The 22,582-nt window shown below is 44.6% G+C and overlaps 1 protein-coding gene across 1 annotated transcript in view; it reads left to right on the forward strand.

Moving 5' to 3' along the window:
* The first annotated feature begins 11,604 nt into the window (after positions 1 to 11,604).
* GRAMD1C (GRAM domain containing 1C) overlaps positions 11,605 to 22,582 on the forward strand; it is a 56,243-nt gene continuing 45,265 nt past the window's right edge. The window contains 2 exon segments of the mRNA XM_050895671.1: positions 11,605 to 11,617; positions 13,213 to 13,341. Of these exon segments, the coding sequence (XP_050751628.1) occupies positions 11,615 to 11,617; positions 13,213 to 13,341 (132 nt within the window). The 5' untranslated portion in view covers positions 11,605 to 11,614.

Consider the following 22,582-nt stretch of genomic DNA (forward strand, 5'->3'; position numbering starts at 1 on the left):
AGACACAGACTAACAAAAATAAAAATGCCAAACACAACATGTACTGAGGCAAAGGCTTTTATTCCGTCTAGAGCTCCATTTTTGGCTTACAGGGCATCAGAAGTTGTTCCACCTGTCGGCTTTGCATCTTCCAGCGACTCCTGTAATGCTGCACCTCAAGCTACGCTGAGCAAGAAGGAAAGGAGAGAGAGCGAGTGAGCGATACAGAGTGAGTGCAACACAATAAACTCTTCCGAGGCTTTCTGGCAAGTAAAGAAGTTGTGAACTCTGTCCATGCAGAGGGTTTGCAAAGGAACGATGCTGTGTGGGCAGCACCAGCCTAGGCGTGCGGGTGCGCTTCTCAGCAAGGGCTGGAAGACCTTCCCCGGCAAGGGAGGCAGAGCCCCCGGCCGTGTCCCTGTCGCCGCCAGGCTGGCCATCAGGTGGCGGCAGCGCTCCAGCGAATGGCAAGAGCAGCTCTTCCTTCATCCCTTCTGGGGATTTTTTTCCAGCAGGCCCAGCAAGATTTTTGAGTGCCGGGAGAAGAGGTGCAAATCCCACGGCTCCCCACTGAAAGCAAAAAGTTAGTTGAGCTCGGTCTGAAACGCAGACCACATCTTGGGTTGCACAAAATGGGAACTAAGCTTGTTTCAAAATCCAGCCTTCAATGTCAGTCTACTCTAATTAGACCAGCTGACAGAGCTGGAAAAAACAGGTGAGCTTTTGGGTACATCAGCCTCTTCTCAGGTCTTTTCTTTGGCTCCTGTGTGACGAAAATGTCTAGTTTTCCCAACCTGATCAGCTGATCTAATAAAAGATATTACTGGGCTTTACAAACCACACCTCACACATACACTTCAGCCATCATAGGCTTTCTGTACACGAGCATTACAAGAATACGGATGTAAGCGTGTAGTTGGTGGGAGGAAGAAGCATCCTTCAGCATAAACCTAAAAGAACCAAAGGAGACCCAGGACTTCGTTAAAAGAAGAAGCATCTCATCGAACAACTCTTTGCCGAAAGTGGCAATTAAAGAAGATCCTATTGGTTTGTTTATAGGTAACTCATTAGGTCCATGCATGAAGCTCTACCCAACATAAACAAAGAACTATTTGAAAAAGAGATGAAATATAGAGCCAGCCCTGTTAGAGTTTCATCCACAGTGTTTATTTCCTCAACCAGATCCCGTGTCTGACCAGAGGTAAGTAAATGGCTAATTCCTCCTTAAGTTAAAAAAAAGGCACCTTTGGAAAGAGGTGATTGAGTTCATCTTTCTAGCAAGGGATTCCAGGTTTTGGTTTGTGTTCCTTACCTTGGTGAGAGCCTTGTCTCACACAGAGGACGCACCTCCTCAGCTGCGGGGTTAAAACAATGATCAGAACCACTACGCCTCCGATACCAGCCGCCACAACCCCAATGATTGTTCCAATGGATTCTTCTATACCAAACAAGCCTGGGGGAGAAGGGAAGGTAGAGAGAGTAACACAAGATGTCACCCAGGCAACTATATGCAATGCAGCCAGCACGTTTTCTGCAGTGGCTGCAGAGGAAGCTACTTACTATGATATCAATTATGCCAATGTCTTGTCTGACATGAAATCAGGGGCTTCTACACGGGAGAGAGTGTATTGCACTACAGAGCTATTGATTTTTTTCATTCCTATGTAGGGAGCTGCTACGCTTTCTGGGGATTTAGAGATAGGTCAGCCCCATCTCCCTAGCAATCTCCCTTAACAGCTGGATCCTATGGGATGGCAAAAGATGCTGCTGCCTGAATTAATGGGACTCATGCCTATATGCTTTATTTTCAAATGGAAAGAAATACTCTGACAATTTTGAGAAAGTCATCAGTCTCCCTGTCTACCCCTAAAGGAGACAGCACCAGAGGGTGGGCAGAGCTCCACTGAAGTCCTTTCTTTGATTTGTTGCTCTTTGGGACTGTTGCGTGGCAGAGGTGAGATGATCCCATTTTCTTTGAGATGAGAGCACGTTGGCATTCTGGCTTTATTATTTGTTGGGGCTGAAGGATGATTCAGGAAGAGCCTTTGGTCAGGTGAGCACGGTAGGATGGACTGTTACAAGGGTTACGGGACGCAGCATGGAGAGCATCTGCCCTGGAGCTTAGCGGCTGCCAGAGTAGGAATGTCTCTTTAGAGAGAGGGAAACTGGCTGGGCAATGGCACTTGACTGATCTGATCAGATTTTAAGTGACTGCCTCATGCTCATGGTAGTCATTTTGCCATGTGACTCACCCAGGAAAGGTAATAAAAGAATGATTAAAAGCCTTCCAGTTTCATCTACAATTACATTACGATCAGGCATTCACTACATATATTTATGTGGTTATATTTAAGCTTCACTAGAAAATTTGGATGGTTTTGCTACCATATTCACACACAGATTTCCAAGCACTGGGCCCCCATTCACAGGACCAGCCACTACTCTGTGCTACCTAGCCGAATGCATGGACATCCAGTAAACCAACTGTAGCTCATCAGTAAAAAACCCACTCCCTTCTCCCGCATGCAGGGAGGCATCCTGTAGCTTAAATCCATTTGTAGGGCTGCTCGTTTCCTCAGGAGAGTGAGACCAATGATGGTGCTATAGAACCATCTCTTACCTTACTTCAAAATATATGTCATTTGCTTCCTGTAATGGACAAGTTAAGAGAGTCAGCTAATTTATCTTTTTAATTTTAGATAAGTTTTTGGACAGTCTGGATTTGTGGCACATAACATTTCTTTATGAATTATATTTCTCATATTCTCTTGTCCCTTTAATTCAGGCATAGTGCAGAAAAGATATATTTCATCTTCTCAGGAACACAGAAAGGCAATTACACTGGCCAGGGTGCAGATATTGTAAGAGTAGCCTGCGCTACTGAGACTATGAGATCAAGCCAATGGGAGACCTCATTAGACACACGACCAAGCCCTTGCAGGGGGGCACGGTTTTCTTGCCTTGTTAGTGCTACAGTTTAAACTGAGTAGTTTTATAAAAATTAGTAACGGAAGAACTCAGGCTCAAAAGGGCAAAGGCTTAGTGAATCTCGGTGAGCTAGAAGCTTTGGTAATGACTAAGGGGGAAATGGCACTTGCATAATTTACTCTTGACACAGAAGGTGCTATTTTTTGTTAGTTAGATAATAAGATAATAAACCTTCTGATGTGTTGATTTGTTGGGACTGGAATGTGTTTAGCCTACATAAAAAGGAAAGCTGCTTTCACTTTTCCGGCTGATAAAGGCAAAGCAAGTTATCGCCTTACTTAAGATGCCTTGTGTCTATTTGTGAGGCTAAGAAAACATAGCATGGCACTTTTAATGCTACTTTGATTTTAATGTGAATGAAGTTAAGCAGAAATGATATAATGTGATCCTCATGTTTATTGTGGGATTACTTATGTCATCCACAGTTAAGGAATGAATATACAAGAAGTTAGTGGGTTGGAGAGAAATAATGTCAAAAAAAAGGAGTTTGGAGCTGTTCCCTGAGGTGGTATCTTGACACCTGTCACTCATGAGGGTTCTGCCAAACACAGCTGTGAGTACAAGAGAACTTGTCTGACTGTTTCATTCTTGGCACTGACTTCGATTTTAGTGATAAAATTTTTCCTTCTTTTTTTGGTTGTAAATGCCCCTCCTTATAATAATACCTCTGTGACTGTTTATAGAGGCAACCCAACCAAAATTAGCTGGCCTAACGAAAATAATGAGAAATGCTATAGAGCAATTACACTCCGTGACACCAGGCCCTAAATGCTAGAGGCCAAACAGGTGAACTTCCCTCTTTCTGCAAGTGTGTAGACCAGCTTTGGAGGAAAAAGAGGGAGAAAAGAAGTAAATAACATCAAATATTACCCAGAGCCCTCCTGATCCTGAGCTTTGTGCCATCTCCTGTCGCCACCTTCCCATCCGGAAGTGTAACCTCACAGAAGTAAATACCGTGGTCACTGGTTGTCACATTGAGGATCACCAGGGAGGCATCCCCTTGGGACAAGTCTCCACTCATGAAAACCCTGGAGTTATTTGGCAAGATGGTCACATTGTTTTCTAGCAGGTCCATCTGCCCGTTTTCATCTTCTTTGTACCACTTCACCATCAGGTCAGTCAGGGAGGGACGTCGTGGACTGTTAAAGTGGCAATTTAAGACCACAGTTTCACCCTCTTTGGCTTTTTCCTTGGCTGGTGTTTGAGTCACCAAAAGGTGCCATGGCTCAGGTGTTGTCAACAACAGGGGCTGTGCTGTTATATGAGTTACAGCTGCATTCTCCTTGCTTGCACTTCCACCACTAACACCAACATCTGTACCAGGAAAGAGAAAGAAGAGGAGGGTTGAGGGCGATAGGATGATAAACCTTCCAGCTGCTCCTGACCTCTAACCAGCACAAAGAATGGCTCCTGGAATTAGGACTTAAGGGTAGTCACTATTATGACGATAGGGACTTTTTCCCTAGTTCCTGCTTAGATTATGTTCATGTGTACAGATAGGTCTTTTCCTGTTCCTCAGTTCCTTTCTACTGCCATACTAGAGGAAGATTAATGCCATTGTCCAGTGGCTTTGGGTGAAATTTAGAGTCCATTCAGCCACATTTCCACCTGGAACACTAACCTCTTTCTTCCCACCCCTAAAAGTCTCAGGGCCTCATGTTCCTGCCTCAACTGCTTTTGAGGCAAAGCAAAAAATGCATGTACACTTACACACAGGCAGCTCTGTTCTGACAAGTACAGTGAATATGTGTGCATCCTAATGCAACTGCCTGCATCCCAAAACATAATGTGAGTGTCTTACAAGTTTTGGCATGCACTTCCAGTTTCAGGATAGGAAATCTTGAAATTGTGGGAAGAACCTCCGTTGCCAGAGACTGAACCCCCAGCAGATCCTATCAGCAACCTGGGGGACGGCACCTTAGCATTCTGCGGGTATTGATACTGAGGGTGACATCTATTCTCTGTGAAGGTACCACATTGTCCTGCTACCCTTTGTTAGAAAAATATGGACAACATGCCTGTAGTAGAGATTTAAACCTGCCTTCTCTCACTCAGCTGCTAATCATAGTATCAAACAGCCTCAAGCTACGAGTAGTGTGAGTGGATCTCATTTCTGGAAACAAGCCTGGGCTCAGAAGATGAGAGGAAGAGTTGCTGTCTCAAAAAGAGGGAAAAACAAACTCTTAAAAATAAGCCAACAGCTGTCACCAAGAAAACGTTCAGATCAATTTTTGGAAAAGCTTCTTCTGTTGTTTTATTTTCTTCAAGTGAAATAGTCTCCCTTCATACTAGTCAGTGCCCTCTCAAGGATTGCAGACCATTCCACAGTGAAGGTCTTGATTTTCCATTGTCTTGAGTCTTTCATTGCCATCCAAAGAGTGTGAAACGCTATTGTCTGGGTCTGGTAAAGCTTCACAATGACAATAGCCTCTCTATGCTCAGGGACAAATGTCTCAAGGCAATGGAAAACCAAACCCCTTGATGATCAGTTTGAGAATTACTTGAGTGGCTCCTCCAGGCATGCTTGTACACAGAATCACATTTGTATTCATAGTTATTATTATTTATGACTCGTATGGGAGTAGCACTGACAATTTCTGTCAGGCAGCAGGGCCCTGTTCTTCTAGGTGCCTTATAAAAGGATGGGGTATAGAGTTTACAGTTTAAATATCAGACGAGAGGTAACTCATGAATGCAAAAATAAGCTGGCTATGAAACTAGGCAATAACAAAGCATGTGAAAAACCTTCCGAGCTGTTTGGTGCTCCGTGCTTTTACCTCAAAGTGAAAATTTTGGCCTTGTAACTGGAACACTGATCCATGGGAATTGGATGCCTGAGAATTAGGTACCCAAACATTATTGTAGTTTTGGATCCAGTCCCCTAAAATGAGTAGTCCTTATTAAAGATACTGGATGAGATATTATCCTCATGTTCATACATAATCTTGCCAATGAGCCCAGTGGAGCTTCTCGGGAGAATCTGAGGTCCAGATTTTTCCTTTCCGGTTAGATAACAGTATATTGATGCAGGAGTCATAAAAGTTGAAGTATCTTGACAAGGTACTTTGACGAACTACGAAGTATGGTTGAAATGCTTGACAAAGCTGATGGTAGCTTGACATATTATAGTCTTTGTGCATCAAATATTCTGATGTATTTGGTTATTTGTTAGAGTGAATTTGAGCAGTTTCATCACGAGTACTCTTTTAAAATCTCTGTTCATTAACCATTATCTCCACTGGATACTGCTGCTTTAGCTAAAGCAGTATGTGCTACCACTACCTTGTTTTCAAGGAATGCCCACAGAATTTCTTCTCCACTACAAGTATTCCAGCCTTACCATATGCACCCCCTGCAACATAATTATAATTTTTGTTCCTTCTAGTGATGTAAAAGGTATCATTTTTACACAGCCACTTAGTGGCATAGAGAACATAACTGAGCAGGAACAATGTGCTTTGATGTTGCCTCTGTTCATCATGAGTTTTATTTGCATCTTCTATCATGAAATAACTGGCCTTGTCATCTGTGCTATGCCACATCTTAGATTCAATACAAATGATGTAACTTAAAGCTAATTAGGAAAATCAAAACGCAAGAGGAGTAGGCTGTATTGTTTCGCCCCAGCTCTGTTTGGGAGTTTCACTGAGAAGGTCACAGCACAGCCTCTATTTTTCTTTCTTCCTTTCTTTCTTTCTTTTTCTTTTGTCAGGTTGCAAAACTGGAACATACTACTTCACTGGTATTCAAATACACAATGCCCTTATCATATTGGCATCTGGGAGCATACCATGCCAAATGCCTTGTTGACTCTGCTTCAAAGCTCTTTTTAAGTCAACCGCTTCATTAGCAGAGTGATGTGTAGGTCCCCTGTCAGGCGGGTTGTAGGGCTCAATCCCCGATGGAGAGGAATGCAAGGCTTTTTGGTGAAAGCACTTGAACTAGACAGACTACAGAGAAATACAGCATAGATGATCTTGTCTTGACCTGGAAAAATGATTAGATGATCTAATAGGTCATTGTCATATGAAGTCGGTAGTTCATGGCCAGTTTTCAGCCATGAGGGGAGAAAGCTTTCTGGGACTCCCTGTAATGTGACAACTTGCTCCACATTTGGCAGTACTAATAGGGCACCTACTAAGCCATCAGCCTCCTCTTTACGTAATCTGCAGGTTGGTACTTTTCCATGTAAGGCCATATTGCTGGCTGTGAATGAGAAATACACAAGGCAGGCTAGAGGAGGTGGGGTGACAAAAGGAAAGAATAAAATATACCTGTGCGCTCTTCCAGTCCTGGAGCCTCTAACGTACTCTTTGGTGCCTGGAGTAAACCCAAGCAGCCCTGCAGGCTGCTTCTGCCACCTGCCAACAGCATCGGGGAACCAAAATGGTGGGTGGAGGTCAGTGCAAAATTTGACCTTTCTAGTTGAGCCTCCTCTCCTTTGTTCACACTCAATAGATGGAGGAGAGGTTGAGGGCAAATAGGGCTTGATTTCCAATCTACATAAAAATCCTCTCATGCTGGAATGACTGTCTTTCAGATGGTTTTGTTGGCTTTAGAGCTCAGCTTCACACTCACCTGGTGCCATGAGGGTGCTACACAAGCTGTAACCAGCTCCCAGTTGTCTATGATTAAGTGATCAATGACTGCACATTGCTCATCTTAATTTATATGCCTTTTGCCCTGGGCTGAGGTTGGCTTTCGCAAATGGATATGAATAACTACCTTGTGACAATAACCAGTTGCTAATACATCAGAGAACCAAAATAGAAATGAAGCTTCTAGCAATGATGATACACAGCCTTTCTTCTTGAAAAAGACAGGCAAACATACTCTTTCTGAACATTTCTATTAGCTAAACAGGAATGTATCTATAAAGAAAAGTATGGTTTAATGCAGTGCACAACACTAGATACAGTTTTCCTGCAATCCTGAGGAAGCCCTCAGCGGAAAGTTGCTTTTTGAAAAAAAGAAGAGAACCTCTCAAGCCAAACTCTAGGATTCAGCTATATTTCTTCTAATTAAGGAAGGTGGTTTAGTACTCACCCACCAGCAAGAAGAGGAGGAATGAAGACACTGCAGATCTATAGAGCTTCCCAATGTGCTGGCTCATAGTTGCTGAAGTATATGGCCTCACCGTCTCTCCCTCTGGTAGTACAGGCAAAAAAATATGTGTGTGTTATTGCAACGGGAGCTCACATTCTGCCCAGTGAATGTCACACTTACTAAAGTTACCACAGCTTCGAGCTCACAGTGCTCTGCCTGCTGCCTGGATGACAGCCACGTTTGAAGTGACAACAATGAGTTCCCGGGGGCTGTTCTGATCTCTCCCTGAGAAGATGCTGAAAATGCTCTGAGAGCAGAGGGAAGATAATCCGTTGTTTTTCACTTTGGCCTTGTATAAACCAGAACTTTGGGCTAAGTACAGAATATCCAGATACTCGAAAGGAGACCTCTCTTCTGCTGAACCCCTCCCTTGTGGAGATGAGAAGAGAAAGAGCATTGGCTTGATTTTCTGAGCAGACGGACTCCTATCATCCTAATTCACCATGAAAGGAAGTTAGGAGTTCAGTATCTTTGTGGCTATATGCACATGGTGTTTATAGGTAAAATGTATTCCTCGAAGTATTTTTTTCCAGTGCAAAACAAATCCTTTTTCACCAAAAGTTGATTACTTAAATTCCATTTAAGTAAAGCTCATCTATGCCACCAGGGTGGAGGGGAAAACTGCTAAAGCAGATGGCCCATCTGCAAAACTAGCAGGTGCACTCTGGAACAGAAAGTCTGGGTTTACACAAAGGTACATACACAGCACTGCTTTGTGGAAAGAGCTCCAGCAGCCCCAAACCCTCACCTGTAGCATCCAGCCCTGCCAGCAGTGCTACCGCTGTACCGAGCACCTGCCACTCTCGCTAGCTGGCTGACTCCTTTTCCCTCAGCTATGGGATTAGGGATTACGGCACACCTCTCCAGAAGCCTGCTGGCTTTATCTAATGATTTTGCTTATCTTTAGGACTCCTCAGATAATGGAATTGTACCTGAGTATCCAGTAAAGACTCAATTCCACGTCTGTTAAAACACAAGCACAATTCAGCTGAGAGAGGCATGAGTATTTCTGCTTTTCTTCGTATTTGAAAGCAAAAAGGATCCCAAAAAAGCCCCCATCACACCATGAGGAAATCTGTCATCATGCTGCTGTCATATGGCTTTCTTGAATAAGCTTTTAATAAATTCTGTGATCTGCATCTTTGCTTGTGGATGCTCCACAATAACGGTTTCAAGAAATTCCACGTCTGACTTGCAAAACTCTGCTGACCAAACAATGTCAAGAGGAACAACCCATTCCTTGAGTGACCACTTGTTGCTCGAGCTTTGGTGTGGTCACAGCTGTATCAGCAAAAACAGGATAGGCTAGAGGGAGTATGGATAAAGGAACCTAAAAGGCAAATATTTCTTCTCTGTTTGAAATGGGTTGGGAGAGAGGGAAGACCTGGGATTACCAGGAAGGAATCACTTTATATTAAGAAGGGAACTGGGACCAAGTGCAGAGCAACATAGCACTTCAGTAGAAAGATGGAAGGTAGATTGTGAGGGTCTTCTGAAGGAAGTACTGCCATAGTGTTAGTGAGCGAAACCAAAATATCTGTGAAAGGAAGAAGTTAGAGGAGTCAAAAACAATCAAGAGTTTGAGGAGGGAATAACCATTAAAGTCAAAGGCACCTGGCAGATCAAGAGGAACTGGGACTGAGTTACTGGCTTAGAGTACTGGCCGTGACTGCGTGTCAGAGAAGTCAGCGTGGGAAGATGGAGCTGGACCAAAGGCATTCCAAACAGTGTCTGATTTAAATCCAAGTATTTGGTGTGTTTCTAAAAAAACCTTCAAGTGTGTTGTGATGGACATACTACCGTTGTTCCTGCAAATCCTGTTTATGTTAATTTCATCCTGTAATAGCAATTCTCTTGTGAATCCTCCATTAAATAGGACATGCCTGAGCAAAACTGTCAGGTCAGCCAGCTTTTAACCGAGGGAATACAAAGGGATTTCAGTGTTACTGGCAGCCATCAGTTGAACATGAAGCTTCTCCCACTTGGATAACTGAATATGATACAGAGAGAATCTCAATTTTTGGACAAAAAGAAAAGTAAACTGGTCCCCTGAGTGTTGATGAGAACAGCCTGAAAAATTTGAGTTTCAGAGGTCTAAATCAAGAAAGCAAGCAACAAAAATGAAATAAAACACACGTTCTTTTTTACACTTTCGTGTAAATTTTGGAGACTCACAGTCGGCGACGTTAAAGCTGTCCTATCTGGGCCAACAGCTGAGAGGGGATGTCAGCCACAGGGACTTCTGGCTCCTTTGCTAATGTATCACCGGGCCCAGAGATGTCCCTTCAGGGAGAGCCTCAACCCACTTTCTGGGGAAGTGGTGAGAGAAAAGAGAGAGCAGGAAGAAACAGCGCTGCCACGCCAGGCTGCTCTACTCTTCCTTCCCTTGGCTATCCATCCCTCCCTTTTCACCATCTACCAGCCAGCACCCAGCAAGGTGGAGATTTCTTTTCACATCACAGGGCTCTTCTTTTTCCTGCGAGGCGACCCTGAGGGCACAAATCTGCAAGCCATCATCGCTCTGGTTGGGTCCCCTGATTTGAGGGGCACCGTTTGGTGCTGTCTTAACTTGGGAGCCCAGCTTTTCAAACCCCTGGGTGCTCACAGCTTGGGCAGAAACCGCTTGGCGCGGCCCAGCAGCTTTAAAAACGAGAGCCTGGGTTTCCTGAGATGAGTCCCCCGCCCTTTACTTCCTTTATTTCACCTCATCCCCTGCTCAGCCCGCAGCCAGCCCGCACCGCAGCGGGGCAGAGGCAGGCCTCCGCCTGCTCCCCTGCAAACACCCGCGGCGCCGGGCGGCACAGCCCTGTCCGCGCACGCCGCCGGCGGGCTAGGGACGCGGGGTCTGGTCCTGGACGGCCCCCTCCGACCGCGGCCTGTCGCGGCGGCGGCGGCGGCGGTGGCGGCGGCGGCACCGCTTGACGAGCGGCCGGGCCCGGGGCGCCTGAGGAGCGGGCAGCTGAGGGCGGGCTTTCCTTCCCCTCTCTCCCCCTAGGTGTCCCCCTGGAGCGGCCACTCGGCGGTGTTTTCCGTTGAACCCCAACCCCCCCCCCCGTCCCCCCCGTCAGATTTAGGGAACCGCTTTTGCTGCCCGGACGGCGTTTAACCGACTGCCGGGGCTGTGCGCAAGGGGAGGGCGGCGGGGCGCGGGGCTTTCCCTCAGGAGGGAGGCAGATAACGCCGCCGCCCCCCCCGCCCCCGACTCCCCGCAGCCAGGAGCTTTTCCTGCTACAGTCCTCAAACTTTCCACCGGCTCTGAGGCTTCGTAGTTCACCCTTGTGGAAGCCGCAGAGGGGTTTCTGGAGCTGGCCCGGGGGGGGGGGGGGGGAATCGAGGGATCAGAGGCGCCGCGGCCCTCTCCGGCCCCCCCGACGGCTTTCCCTCCTCAGGAGCGGCGCCGCTCGCCCTTGGCAACCGCCTCCCGCCTCGGGTCCGCGCCCCGCGGCCCGGCCGGCGCCTGCCCCTTTAAATGGCGGCCGCGGCCCCGCCGTGCGCCCCGCTGAGGCAGTTAGCGGGCGCCGCGCCGCCCTCGCCCCCCTCCATGGTAAGCGCTGCGGTCTGCGTGCTGTCCGCCGGCCCTCGCCCGCCCTCGCCCGCCCTTCCGGCGGGTTCCATGCCCCCGGCCGCTGCCCCGCCGCGGCCCGCCGCCGCGCCGCCCCCCGGGCGAGCCGGCCGCCGGCGGCGGGCTGCGCAGGTAGGTGCGGGGGGGGGCGGGAGCCCCGCTCCTTCCCCCGGGGGACGGGACGGGCGGGCAGCGCTGGGAAGCACCGCCCGGGGGTGCGGGGCCGCTGCGGTCCGCTCCGCCGCCACCACCACCCCCCCCAGCTCTCCGAAAGTTTTTTGGGGCGAGGCGGGCAAGGCCGGGGGGTGGCGGCGGCCCTCCGGGCCCGCGAAGCGCCGGCGCTGTGGGCCCCCGGTGAGGAGGGGCGGCGAGCGTCCCACGGGGTTGCTGCGGCCCTCGGAGGGAGGGTGTGGGCTCTCGGGTGCCGAGAGCCGCCTGGGGAGAGACCCAGCCGCGCTGCGGGGAGGCGGCTGCGGGGTGGCTGTGACAGCCGCGTAACTCCGGCGATATGGTGGGTCGGGAGCGTCACTCCCGGGGCATTAACGGGTCTGTCCGCTGTGCGGGAAGCCGAGGTGGTGAGCAGCAACTGGTGGAAGTTGCAGCGAGTCCGTGTGTTTTGCGTGGAAAGCCTCCGGAGAGCAGCCCTGCTCTCACGCCACATAGCCTGGGGTGTCTCTTGCTTTCTGCCTCACCCCGTTGTCTTCTCTGGAGCGTACCCCCAGCCTGGGCCGCAGGCTTGGCTGGAGCCTCGGAGGAGCACTGGCCTGCTGGCGGGGTGTTCGCACCCCTGTCTAGCCGTGGGCATGTGGGTGTGCCAGCATCGGTTTGGTTTTGAGTCGTTCTGGACTCGAAACCCAGCTTCGTCTCTCATTGACGGATACAGTAGTACAGGTGGTGTTAGTTATTGGTTAGGGCCCTGGACTGGTTTTCTCCCGGTTTGTTAGGTGGCTTGGGACAAGCGGCTTTCTGTGGCTCAGTTTCCGTTCATAAAGTAAAGCCGAGCTATTAAGTGAAGAATATTGATATCGAGGGAGAGTGCTACAGAAGTGTGCTTATCTTTATAACAAGTGATATGAGTAGAACTATTTGCCTCTGAAGTGTTGCACTTGTATTTATATACAACAAAATATACAATTTATAGTGTAACTAATATTAAGTATTTGATGTATCTGTATTATATACGTCAGTCCTCTGGTAAATGCTACACCTGCATGACCTTTCTCAAGTTTTGAAAGGTCCCACAGATTCTAGAGACGTGCTGCATGTTATGCACTGATGTCTCATGTTGATGTTATTCCAGCTCTAAATGTCTGTGCAGCTTCAATGTGCAAGTTGAGGGGCTGCTGTGGAAATAAAATACTCTGATAAAAACGTAAGTAATAATTAAATATGGTATACTCTGGAAAAAATGTAAAATCAATGAAAAGGCTGTCAGTGGGAAGTGTTTCCATGCCACTCACTTTGGTGAAACTAGCATGTCAGATTTAATTTAATATGTAGTTGTTAAATGGATTAACCATCTTATTTCACCTTTCTCCTCCATTGTTGAATTACATACCTTGCTGCTTTGTTCACAGGAAGTTCATGAAGTGGATCATGGTCTTATTAGCCAGCTACTTGCTGATTCAGAGGAGACTCTTAGTTCGTGCACAGAGAAAATGCAGGGTCCTGCTCAATATAGCTGGAGTGCTGACTGGAGCTTTTGGGTAATGTGTTTTATCTTTCTTCTAACTTGTGTTTTATTTATAAATAAATATATGTATAATATGTATATGTATTTATAAAAATATATGTATATTTTAATTTATATATGTGTGTATATGTACTAGCTTTATATCCACTGTTCTCAAGTTGCTTTGTAATTGTGAATTAGTAAAGCATTCTCCACCCATGCAGTGAGGTAGGTAATTTTATCATTATCAGCTTACTAAAGTGTAAGCTGAGACTGAGGGGGTGAAGTTGTTTACCTGCTGTCATGTATCAAGTTAGTGACAGGACTTCTGGCTTCTGTGCCTGGTCCTGTCTCCCAGTTCCTTGCATGGTTCATTAACCTATCCAATGTCTCTCTATGCCTTTAGAAAGACATTGTTGATGCTTTTTAACAGTAAGGGCTGAATTTTGATTCTCAGTGTTGGGTAGTTCTTCTGATGTGCTTTCCTAGTGTCTGTTTCTTGTCAAGGAAACACATTTGTTTTCCACAAGAGTAAATAAGCTTCCTGTGTTCTGTGTAAAGAATGGGATTTGTGAATAAGAAGGGCAGAAAGGAGGGGTTTAATTTTGCTCCTCTCCAGGGAGATGCCTCACTGAAAGCGGAGGGTGTAGTAATAAATGCTGTCTTTAATACTCTTATCATGCTTTTGATGGATTTGGGTTTTTTGTTTTGTTTTTTTTTTTTCAATGCCATGAAAGAAGGTAAACTTACAGGTGTAGACTTAGAACATATATTTTGGTGTTATTTTGTTGGATGGGTTGCTGCTGTTAGATAGGGAAGGGGAACACTTGTGTGTGCAGCCACAGGCATGGTAACACCTGATCTCATGAGAGACTTAGATTCCCTTCCTCACAGCTCTGACAGTCTGACTCAGGTTCTTCATCAGGTGGCCTCGGTAAATTGGCATGCTTCAGCTTGTGCATAGGAACATCATCTGGACTACCGTGTCCTTGTCCTGATGAGGTCATCGGAGTGTTCATTGTGCTCAGCAGGTGAAAGACTAAGGAACTAGCAAAGGCCACACGGGATCTGTGGCAGAGCTGCGAGCACAACTGGGGGATCAGATTTCCCAACTCCTCATTTATAAATCTAGCTTGTATGTCTTTTCATCCCTCCTGTTCAAACTAAGCAGATGTCCTCATGGTCAGAACATTGATTTTACATATCAGGCTCTAGCATAAACTCCCCCCAAAATGCATGTGTACTTTTAAACTGAGCAACAGTAGTCTGGAGCCAATGGAAATGGGACAGGCAAAATGAATCCCAGCAGGTTGTAGAATTGTGTTGCTAGAGAGGGAGTACTTGGATCGTTCAGTATTTTCTCAACTGTTCCTACAGCGACAAAGACGCTACAGGGCCGTTCTGCCTGTGCCCAGCTGTATCTCTGTACTTGAATCGATAGCAAATCATGCTGCACAGACATTGTAACTGCCAGCTATGCTCTCATTAGATGGCAAATCAGATTGTGTGAACTAACTCTTGATGGCTTGTATACAACCGTTAATGCAATTGGTAGTTTATGTGAGGAAGAAACCTATTTATGTCTTGTGGTCAGTTTGTTGGACTTGCAGTTAGCAACTCAGTCTTTCCTTGATAAGCTTGGCAATCTAAAATAAAGTCAGTGAAGTATAATCTATGAAGAATATAACTGTGCTATTGGCTTTGCATTTTTAGGTTTGAGACATATGCCAAAGGTTAGAAGTTCTTTGAACAGAGCTTTAGGCATGTGTGGTGCAGGGTATTGTGTGTCCTCACAGTGCCACTTTCTGCTTCCTGTAGTAACGCGTGCCTGTAACTTCAGGGGAATGGGATTCTTTAGTGCAGTGGCGGCTGCTAAGAGAGTGTGAGGTGTTGTCTGGTATGATTAAATGGTTGCCTTCTGTCTATGATTTATACTTCAAGACCTCAGTATTTGTTTGAAGTTAGTGTTTATCTGATTCTGCAAATATGACCTTGCAGTTAAAACAAAGGAATTGTGTAAATACTTGCCTCTTGTAAGATAGTGCTGTGGCTTGTAAAGTTCTAGCCATACAGTTTGTCACTGATTAGTTTTAAAAACCTCTACCAATCTGGTGATAGGAGGCTGTGGTACTCATTTTCTCAGCCTCAAGGGCACTGAACTTAGAAGCAGAAAGTCACAAATGCAAGGCAAAAATTAAGATTTTCTAATTAAAATGTTATGTCATTGGCATCTTTCCCTGCTCTTCTAGACAGAAAATGTGTTTTAATAACTTGCATGGTTGATGGTCAGCTGCTGACTATATAAACAAATCATTAAAACTCCCTAAATACTGAGTCATAGTAAATGTGTAGGTGATAACACGGGAAGCAGCTTGTTGCAGTGTGCAAAGCATGTGTCACTAACATTTGACAAAGGATGATCTTAGTGTCTGTGGCAGGTGTGGATTTGTTATGCTCATTGCTACTCTTAAGCCAGTAGAACTAAGGAATTGCTACAACAGCAAGACTAGCCTGCGGTAGCATCCGGGATCAGCTTTGCTGCTGGGTTATTTGGTTTGAGAGGCTGCACGTTTCTGACAACTTTGGTTTGCTCCAAGGATTCATTTCTTCTAAGTACGTACTCTTGCTTCTCTGATGATGGAAACTAAATGTGGATGTTAAGAGGCTGACTGGTTTGACTTCAATTTTTCATGGATTTGAGTGGGAGTAGGCAGTTGTGCCATGCCTCTAGAAGTCAGGCCAGGTATCATGAATGCTCAATATGTGCTGTGAGCACATGTAATTAGCAGCAAGCTAGGGTTGGGAGCCTCTGCGATGTAATCTCTTTCCTGGCTATGGTGAGTGGGGAGAAGGAAGGGTAGCAGAAAAATTAGCAGGGAAGGAAGAAAAGAAGAGAATCCTACTATGCATAATTTTTCCCCATCTGTAAAAAAAAAAAAAAAACAACCAAACTTTGGATAGCTTTATTGAAAAATTTTGAGAAAGAATTAATTTTCTGTACTACTGTAAGCAATTCTTAAACTGATAGTGTTACTAACTGCTGTTTTTAAGGTGGGTGGTTTTTTTGTTGTGTGTTTTGGTTGTGGTGGTTTTTTTTTTTTTTTTTGAAGACCGTTCCCTGGAGGTGGACAAAGCTAGACTTTTATAACCTCACTGGAAGAAGAAAAAAAGCTTGCTTGCAGACTTAATCTCAGGGCTTTCTCTCTGCTGGAACCTGTAAAGCTTGCATCTACTTTTGATTAAAGGCTTCTAGTTTCAGCAACTGCAAATAGAAATGATGAAAGTCAAAGATGCTTTGGAAATTAAGATACATCTGGAAGCCCTATCTCAAGATTCTGAATTAACTTTTTATCCTTTTTACACTTTTCATACTGAAATATAATTCAGTTTAATATCCTTGGAAGAAGAAACCTGTGAAAGTCTTAAGTGGCCTCCTACTGTAATGAAGAAGGTAAAGGTGAATGAGGAAGCTAATGAAAAGGATCCTTGCATCAAAAGTGAGGGTGTTCTATCTGGGGACTCTAGTTTCTATTAATAAACAGTCAAAGTTCATATTTGTCTACAATAAGAAGAATGCCTGTGGAAAGAAAGAACAAAAAAGTAAGTCCTTCCCTTGCAATGAAAAGGTAGGTGGAAAGAGTTGAAATCAAATGAGCATCTCTCAGAAAATTGCTTTTATCTGGGAGGCTTGTTTAAGAATTTGGAAGTGTGAAGTGCCAAGGAGGTGTTGGAAAGAAAATAATAAAAGGGGCTTTAAAAAAGCCAATTTGATTGCAATGTAATGTCAGTTTAGAGTTGGTCAGTGTGAAGGAGTACGACAATAGAAGCAAACAAGTGATACAGTGAAAAGTGAAAATAAGCCTTTTATTTTTCATAATACAAGAACATGTGAGGTTGCACAAGATTTGGAAAAGGATTTTGAATTTTTACAAACATGGATTTGGTTTCTATGAGAAAGAGCTAGTCTGTGGGAGCATGTGAGAATACGTATGCCAAGAATATGATAAACATATATGACACAAACCTGCACGGAGGGATATACAGATATACATTACAATTTGGAAGATAACTTATTGCAGCACAGATACAAGTTGACATACTTTGGGGCCCAAAACTAGTAAGGGTTAGATGAAATATTTCTTGCATCTATAGTTGTTTGAATGCTCTTTCCACCTTTCTCTGAAGACTCATGTTCACTCTGGGAATGGTTTACTGGGCTTGTTAAATCGGTAACTATGTTTTGGCAGGCTGGTATTTAAGGCCCTCTGACAGTTGCGTCATCTCCTGTGTTGTGTACTTGGTATGTTACTTCTTCTGAAGAAAGCTTTTCTTCTCATATCTGCCTCCAGATGCTTGGGTTATGAAGGAGAGACCATGGCTTGTGACACTGGAGGAGGATTTTTAGCCTCCTTTTTATTTGCTGGTATGAAGCAGCCTGCTAAGGAGGATGAGAGTTGGATAAAAGCTGTAGGTCTCCAAAGAGAATAAAAATCTTAAGCACACTTATGCTATTTTTTCTGAAATGTCATAACTTTAGTCTAAATAGCTTTTGCTGTACTTGTAGCACTGGTATGTTTGTTTACCTATCTAGAATCTCTAGAATAGGTGCCTTTTTTTTTAGCCTTATGATAGCACTGATTATACAGAAGGAGCATTTTAAAATGGTAAGAAAAGATAAACTGTGTAGTTCTGACTAGCCCTTGAATATGGCCGATTAGGCTAAAGTGTTTTTCTCACTTCTTTTCACCCTGGGAATCTCTCTATTGCTGTTGACGCAGCTCCAAACTGAGCACTGGGGTAGATCTGACTGCCATCAAGTTTCAGCCTGTTCTGAACAAAGACTGGCACTTGATGCCCTGTCTAAATAAGCTTCACCCAGCTGCAGCAGTGGAAAGTTCTATATAATATGAATTATTATTACACACGTCTGAAGAATAGACTAGAACCTGAAGATTAAGTTTAATAGATCAGGAAGAAAATACTTCAGATTCGTGTGATTTACTTTTTTTTTAAGTCACTGGGAGCAAAACCATTAGAAATGCAATATAGCTCAGAAAATCAGCATGGAGTTGATTGAATGGTGATATCCTTTTAATGAAAAGGCAATTCATAGCTTGTGGAATGAAAGGTTTAAAAGACAACTCTAGGAGATGGACGTAACCTTTTTTTTGGTCTTTGTGGTTTGGTTACAGCTTTGCTCAGTATTTCTGCAAACAAGCAGTAGTGTAGCACTGTTTTAAGTCTGCTACAGGTGAGTTACTTGCATCCCTTTGGAGGGAAAGAAGACAGGTAAACAAAACTGTACAGGATGTCATTGTTTAGTGGTACATTTAATTAAGTTATTAGCAGCAACTAGGAGTAGAAAATTCTCCAGGAGATGCTTAAGGAAAAAAAATCAAAATCTGAAATCTGTTGTTGAGGTTTAGATGATTTGGGACACTTACCCATCCAAAAACATGAGTGTTCTAGACAAGAGTATATGGCTTTTCTGCTAATGACTACTCTGGAAGTTATATTTTGTGTCATCCTGTGTAGCAGATGGTTATGCACTAATTGAGTTACATCAAGATTTCTTAGTGATATTGGCAGCATTTTAGAAATTACGTGGAGTAAGTGGGTTTTTTTAGGTAGTGCTTTTTTTTAAAGTTGCTTGCAGCATCAGTAAAGCCTACACTTGGGATATTTGTGTATTTGTTACTGCAACCCTCTAAAGCCCCTAAGGAAATGACAGATAAAGTCATCCAGGACTTTGGCCTGCTTATACGACCTCTCAGCTTCTCCTTCTATTTTCTGCTGTGCCTACCCACGAGGACTCAAGTATCACCCCTTGTTCAGAATGAGTGGAGGTATGTGATTGTGAACCATGGTGTGTATGTAGCTCTGATCAGCTTGTACTGATATACATGTCTCCCAATAGCTGACCCTTTGCATTCCATTTTTGTATAAAGTTGAAGAAAAATTATGTATAGTCTGTCTTTGAGAATGGTTCATTCAAATCTGGTAGCAGCTTTTAGTATAGAAATGACTAACAGTAAAATCTGCATTTGTTTTCTAAGGTAGAAAAGGAAGGGGTCAAATCAGGTATTTCATAGGAAAAATAGTTTTGGGGCAATTGCTTGGTGAGTGCTATTTTCCATGAATTTCATGTGCAGTAGAGCTACTGGCAGGCTTAATGAGATGACTAGTGTAATTTATACCAAAACAGTTCATGTAATTGGCTACAGTCACTACTACATTAACTATGTAACTACTGTTGTAGTTTGTTTAATATACTCCTTCAGGTTTTCACCATAGTCCTGAGACAAAGTATTTGTGTATCCTTCCATGAGTTGCTGAAAAGTAAATGACACCAAGAGGAATTACCACCAAGAGGATTGTTTGTTTCTGTCATGACCTTTTTTTCTGACCAATATTTGGGAATTGTTACTAAACTTAAATACAAATCAGAGATGCCAGAGTCCAGTTCTGGCAAAGTAATGAGGGAAAAGTGCAACTGAGGTATGCCATTCTTTTGCTTCTGTATTTGGCTGCCTTTGTATTAAGTAATCTTGGTGGGACTTTGTTGCAGGTAAGGAAGATGAGTTCAGAAGTAATGTCTTACAGTTACTTTGTTGTATAAGCGTCATCCATCCCATCCGCCCCCCCCTCCCCCCATCTGGATTTTTGCCATGTTTATTAGATGGATCAAGTAAGTCTAAAGACAAGCAGTTTGATTTCCCCCCCCCCATTACTTAGGCAGCCTGCAGTGAAAGATCAGGTGAAGGAACAGATGTTCTTAACAAATAACATTGGCTAATTTTTTACACACATGCTGTAGGAAGAAATATGAGTCAGATGAAACTACTGTTCAGAAAGGAATGTATTTTTTATCCAAAAGGAAATCATCTTGACTGAGCTTTTAATTGCCATTGCATCATATTAGTTAGTACACTTATGGCTGTTGAAATCTGGACATTGTAGTTACAGGACTCAAAATTGAACTGGGGAGCAGACAGATTGTCTGAGCTAAAGGATAACTTTGTGCTGGGAGGGTGACAAACTCGCTTCAATTACACAATGTTAAAATAGTAACTGCAGAGTTCATACAAACACACTTGGTTTATTTGTATTAAGTTTGGTTTAGATCTTGATGTATCACAGGTTTTTTTTGTTGGGGGTTGTTTTGTTTTGCTTTTGTTTTTTGTTAAATCCTCCTGCAGTAGATGAAATTACTACAACAAACAAAAAGATTGCTTGAACGCTGCATCTTTGAAGTCAGGAAAGTAGGTGCAGATCCACAATTTTTCCCTAAGATGAAAAGGAGCTAGGAACTTAAGACCTTTGTGAACTTGGCTTGTACTAGTGTCTTGGGGAGGCAGCATGAAACATGGTCTCTAGCAGGGGCATTATAGGCATAATTTTACTACCAGGTCCAAAGAAGTTATTGCCAGCTATGGATGGTATTGATGAGGATGCTGTGTAAATCTGAGGTTGGAGCATCTTGCCTCCTGGAAGCTAAAAGCACCTTTGTTTCGAGTTCAGAGTGGGGGAAGATGTTTGTTGATGGAAGTGTCCAAATCTCTTGAACGTGTTGCTTAACCTTCTTATTTAAAATTTAAGTGTTTGCTTCATCCAAACTTAGAGGTACTTGGTAGCAGTTATATAAATAATTATATTTGAAACTGAAATTGTCAGCCTTATTGCTAATTGCAAATGTCCAGACTTGGGTGTTTAATCAGCTGAAGATGGTATTATCTTATAAACAGGAAACGCAGTTAAATCGCTTTATGCTCATGCTACTACTTCTGAGGCCTGAGTCACACTGGTACCCAGGCTCTGGCAGGGCCTTTCTGAGATCACTCCGAGTCATCCTTTCTGATGGAAAGAAATCGCCAATAAATATTTTTCTGTATAGATTTGCCTCCCAATATCTTGCTGCTCTTTCAGCACACAGACGTTCCCTGTGATGTATCCTAGCTTTGCTTTGGGAAGGCAGAAGAGTTGCCTCGTTTTTCTGGTGAAACCAGTTCCTGCTATTTACATATGTAGCTGATCTTGACAACAGAACTGTGGGCCATCTAAAGTGCCACCACCCAGCTAGGTGCACAAAGACAACTGCTTAATCCTAGTGAGCAGGTGTGGCTTGCAAAATGACTGTAAATATAGCCCCATTGCGTTAATTATCTTCTCCTTTCAGACATTCAGATTTAAATCTGATGATAAGAGTGATTAAAATGCCTTGAAATGCATTTTTCTGTTTCTTCTCTCAGCTTCCTCAGTAGGGCTGTGCTAGGAGAGGGATCTCTTCCCTGCTGTTGAGTGAGTCATTAGCTCTGCACTCAGCTGAGTGCCCAAGGGGATCCGACTTGTAGGAGGCTGGGCCTTCAGTGGGTGAGGTGGATGCACCATAGAGACAGCTGCCTCTTCTTCTGTAGCTCTGAAACTGTGTGTTGTGAGAGGTTCTAGGGAGGCGGTCCTGCAGCTGGAGATGGGTGGGTGGTGCCATGCAGCAAAGAGGGGCTCCACAGCCCCTCACTGCTGTAGTGGCTCATGGTCTGTGCACGGTGAAGCTCCTATGCAGCCTGCTGTTTCCCCTGTAGACCTCCTCACTTCCAGAACAGCCTCCTACACAAACGGCAGCCAGAGCCTGACTTCATGTAGTTACTTGCAGAAATGCAGCAGATAGGTCCTAGGTAAGGCAGGTGGAAAGCAACAGACAGCACAAAGAAAGCAGAACAGATGTGTGCCAGCTGTTTCCTTTCAGAGCAGGCAGAGAGATCTGATGGACATGCAAAGCTCTATATCCCTTGCCTCAAAGTGTCTGCTCTGTGCCTATGAAGAACTGAGCTCTGGGCAGCTGGTGGAGGGGTAGGTGGTAGCATACTCATTTTGGGAGCTTGGGTGTGTGTGAAGCATGCCCTGATGTCCTCCCCCCCTGCTCTGGAGCTCAGACTGAGGAGGTCTCTTAGCAAGGGCTTGAATTATAAAGCGGGCAATGGCCAAGTCTTGTGTGAGAGTAGATTTGGGTCCATGCTGAGTTAACAGCTGTAGATGTGCTCTATCTTTAAGACTGGTGCATGAGCTGTAGCCTTCAATGGTTGCGGAGAGGAGGAGTGCTGGGCATTGAGTGCTCCTTTCCAAGCTGGTGTTTCCCTGGTGATGGTGCTTTCCTCTGCTGTCCCCTTAGGGACATTTGTGAACTTGAAATGACCTATGCTACTGCAGTCTGCCTCCCAAAATCCGTTTAGATGACAGTGATTTTAGATTGGAGCTGGGCAGCATTATGCCGCCCCGTC

This window comes from Gymnogyps californianus, chromosome 1 (genome assembly GCF_018139145.2).
Source record: "Gymnogyps californianus isolate 813 chromosome 1, ASM1813914v2, whole genome shotgun sequence".
NCBI lineage: Eukaryota > Metazoa > Chordata > Aves > Accipitriformes > Cathartidae > Gymnogyps > Gymnogyps californianus.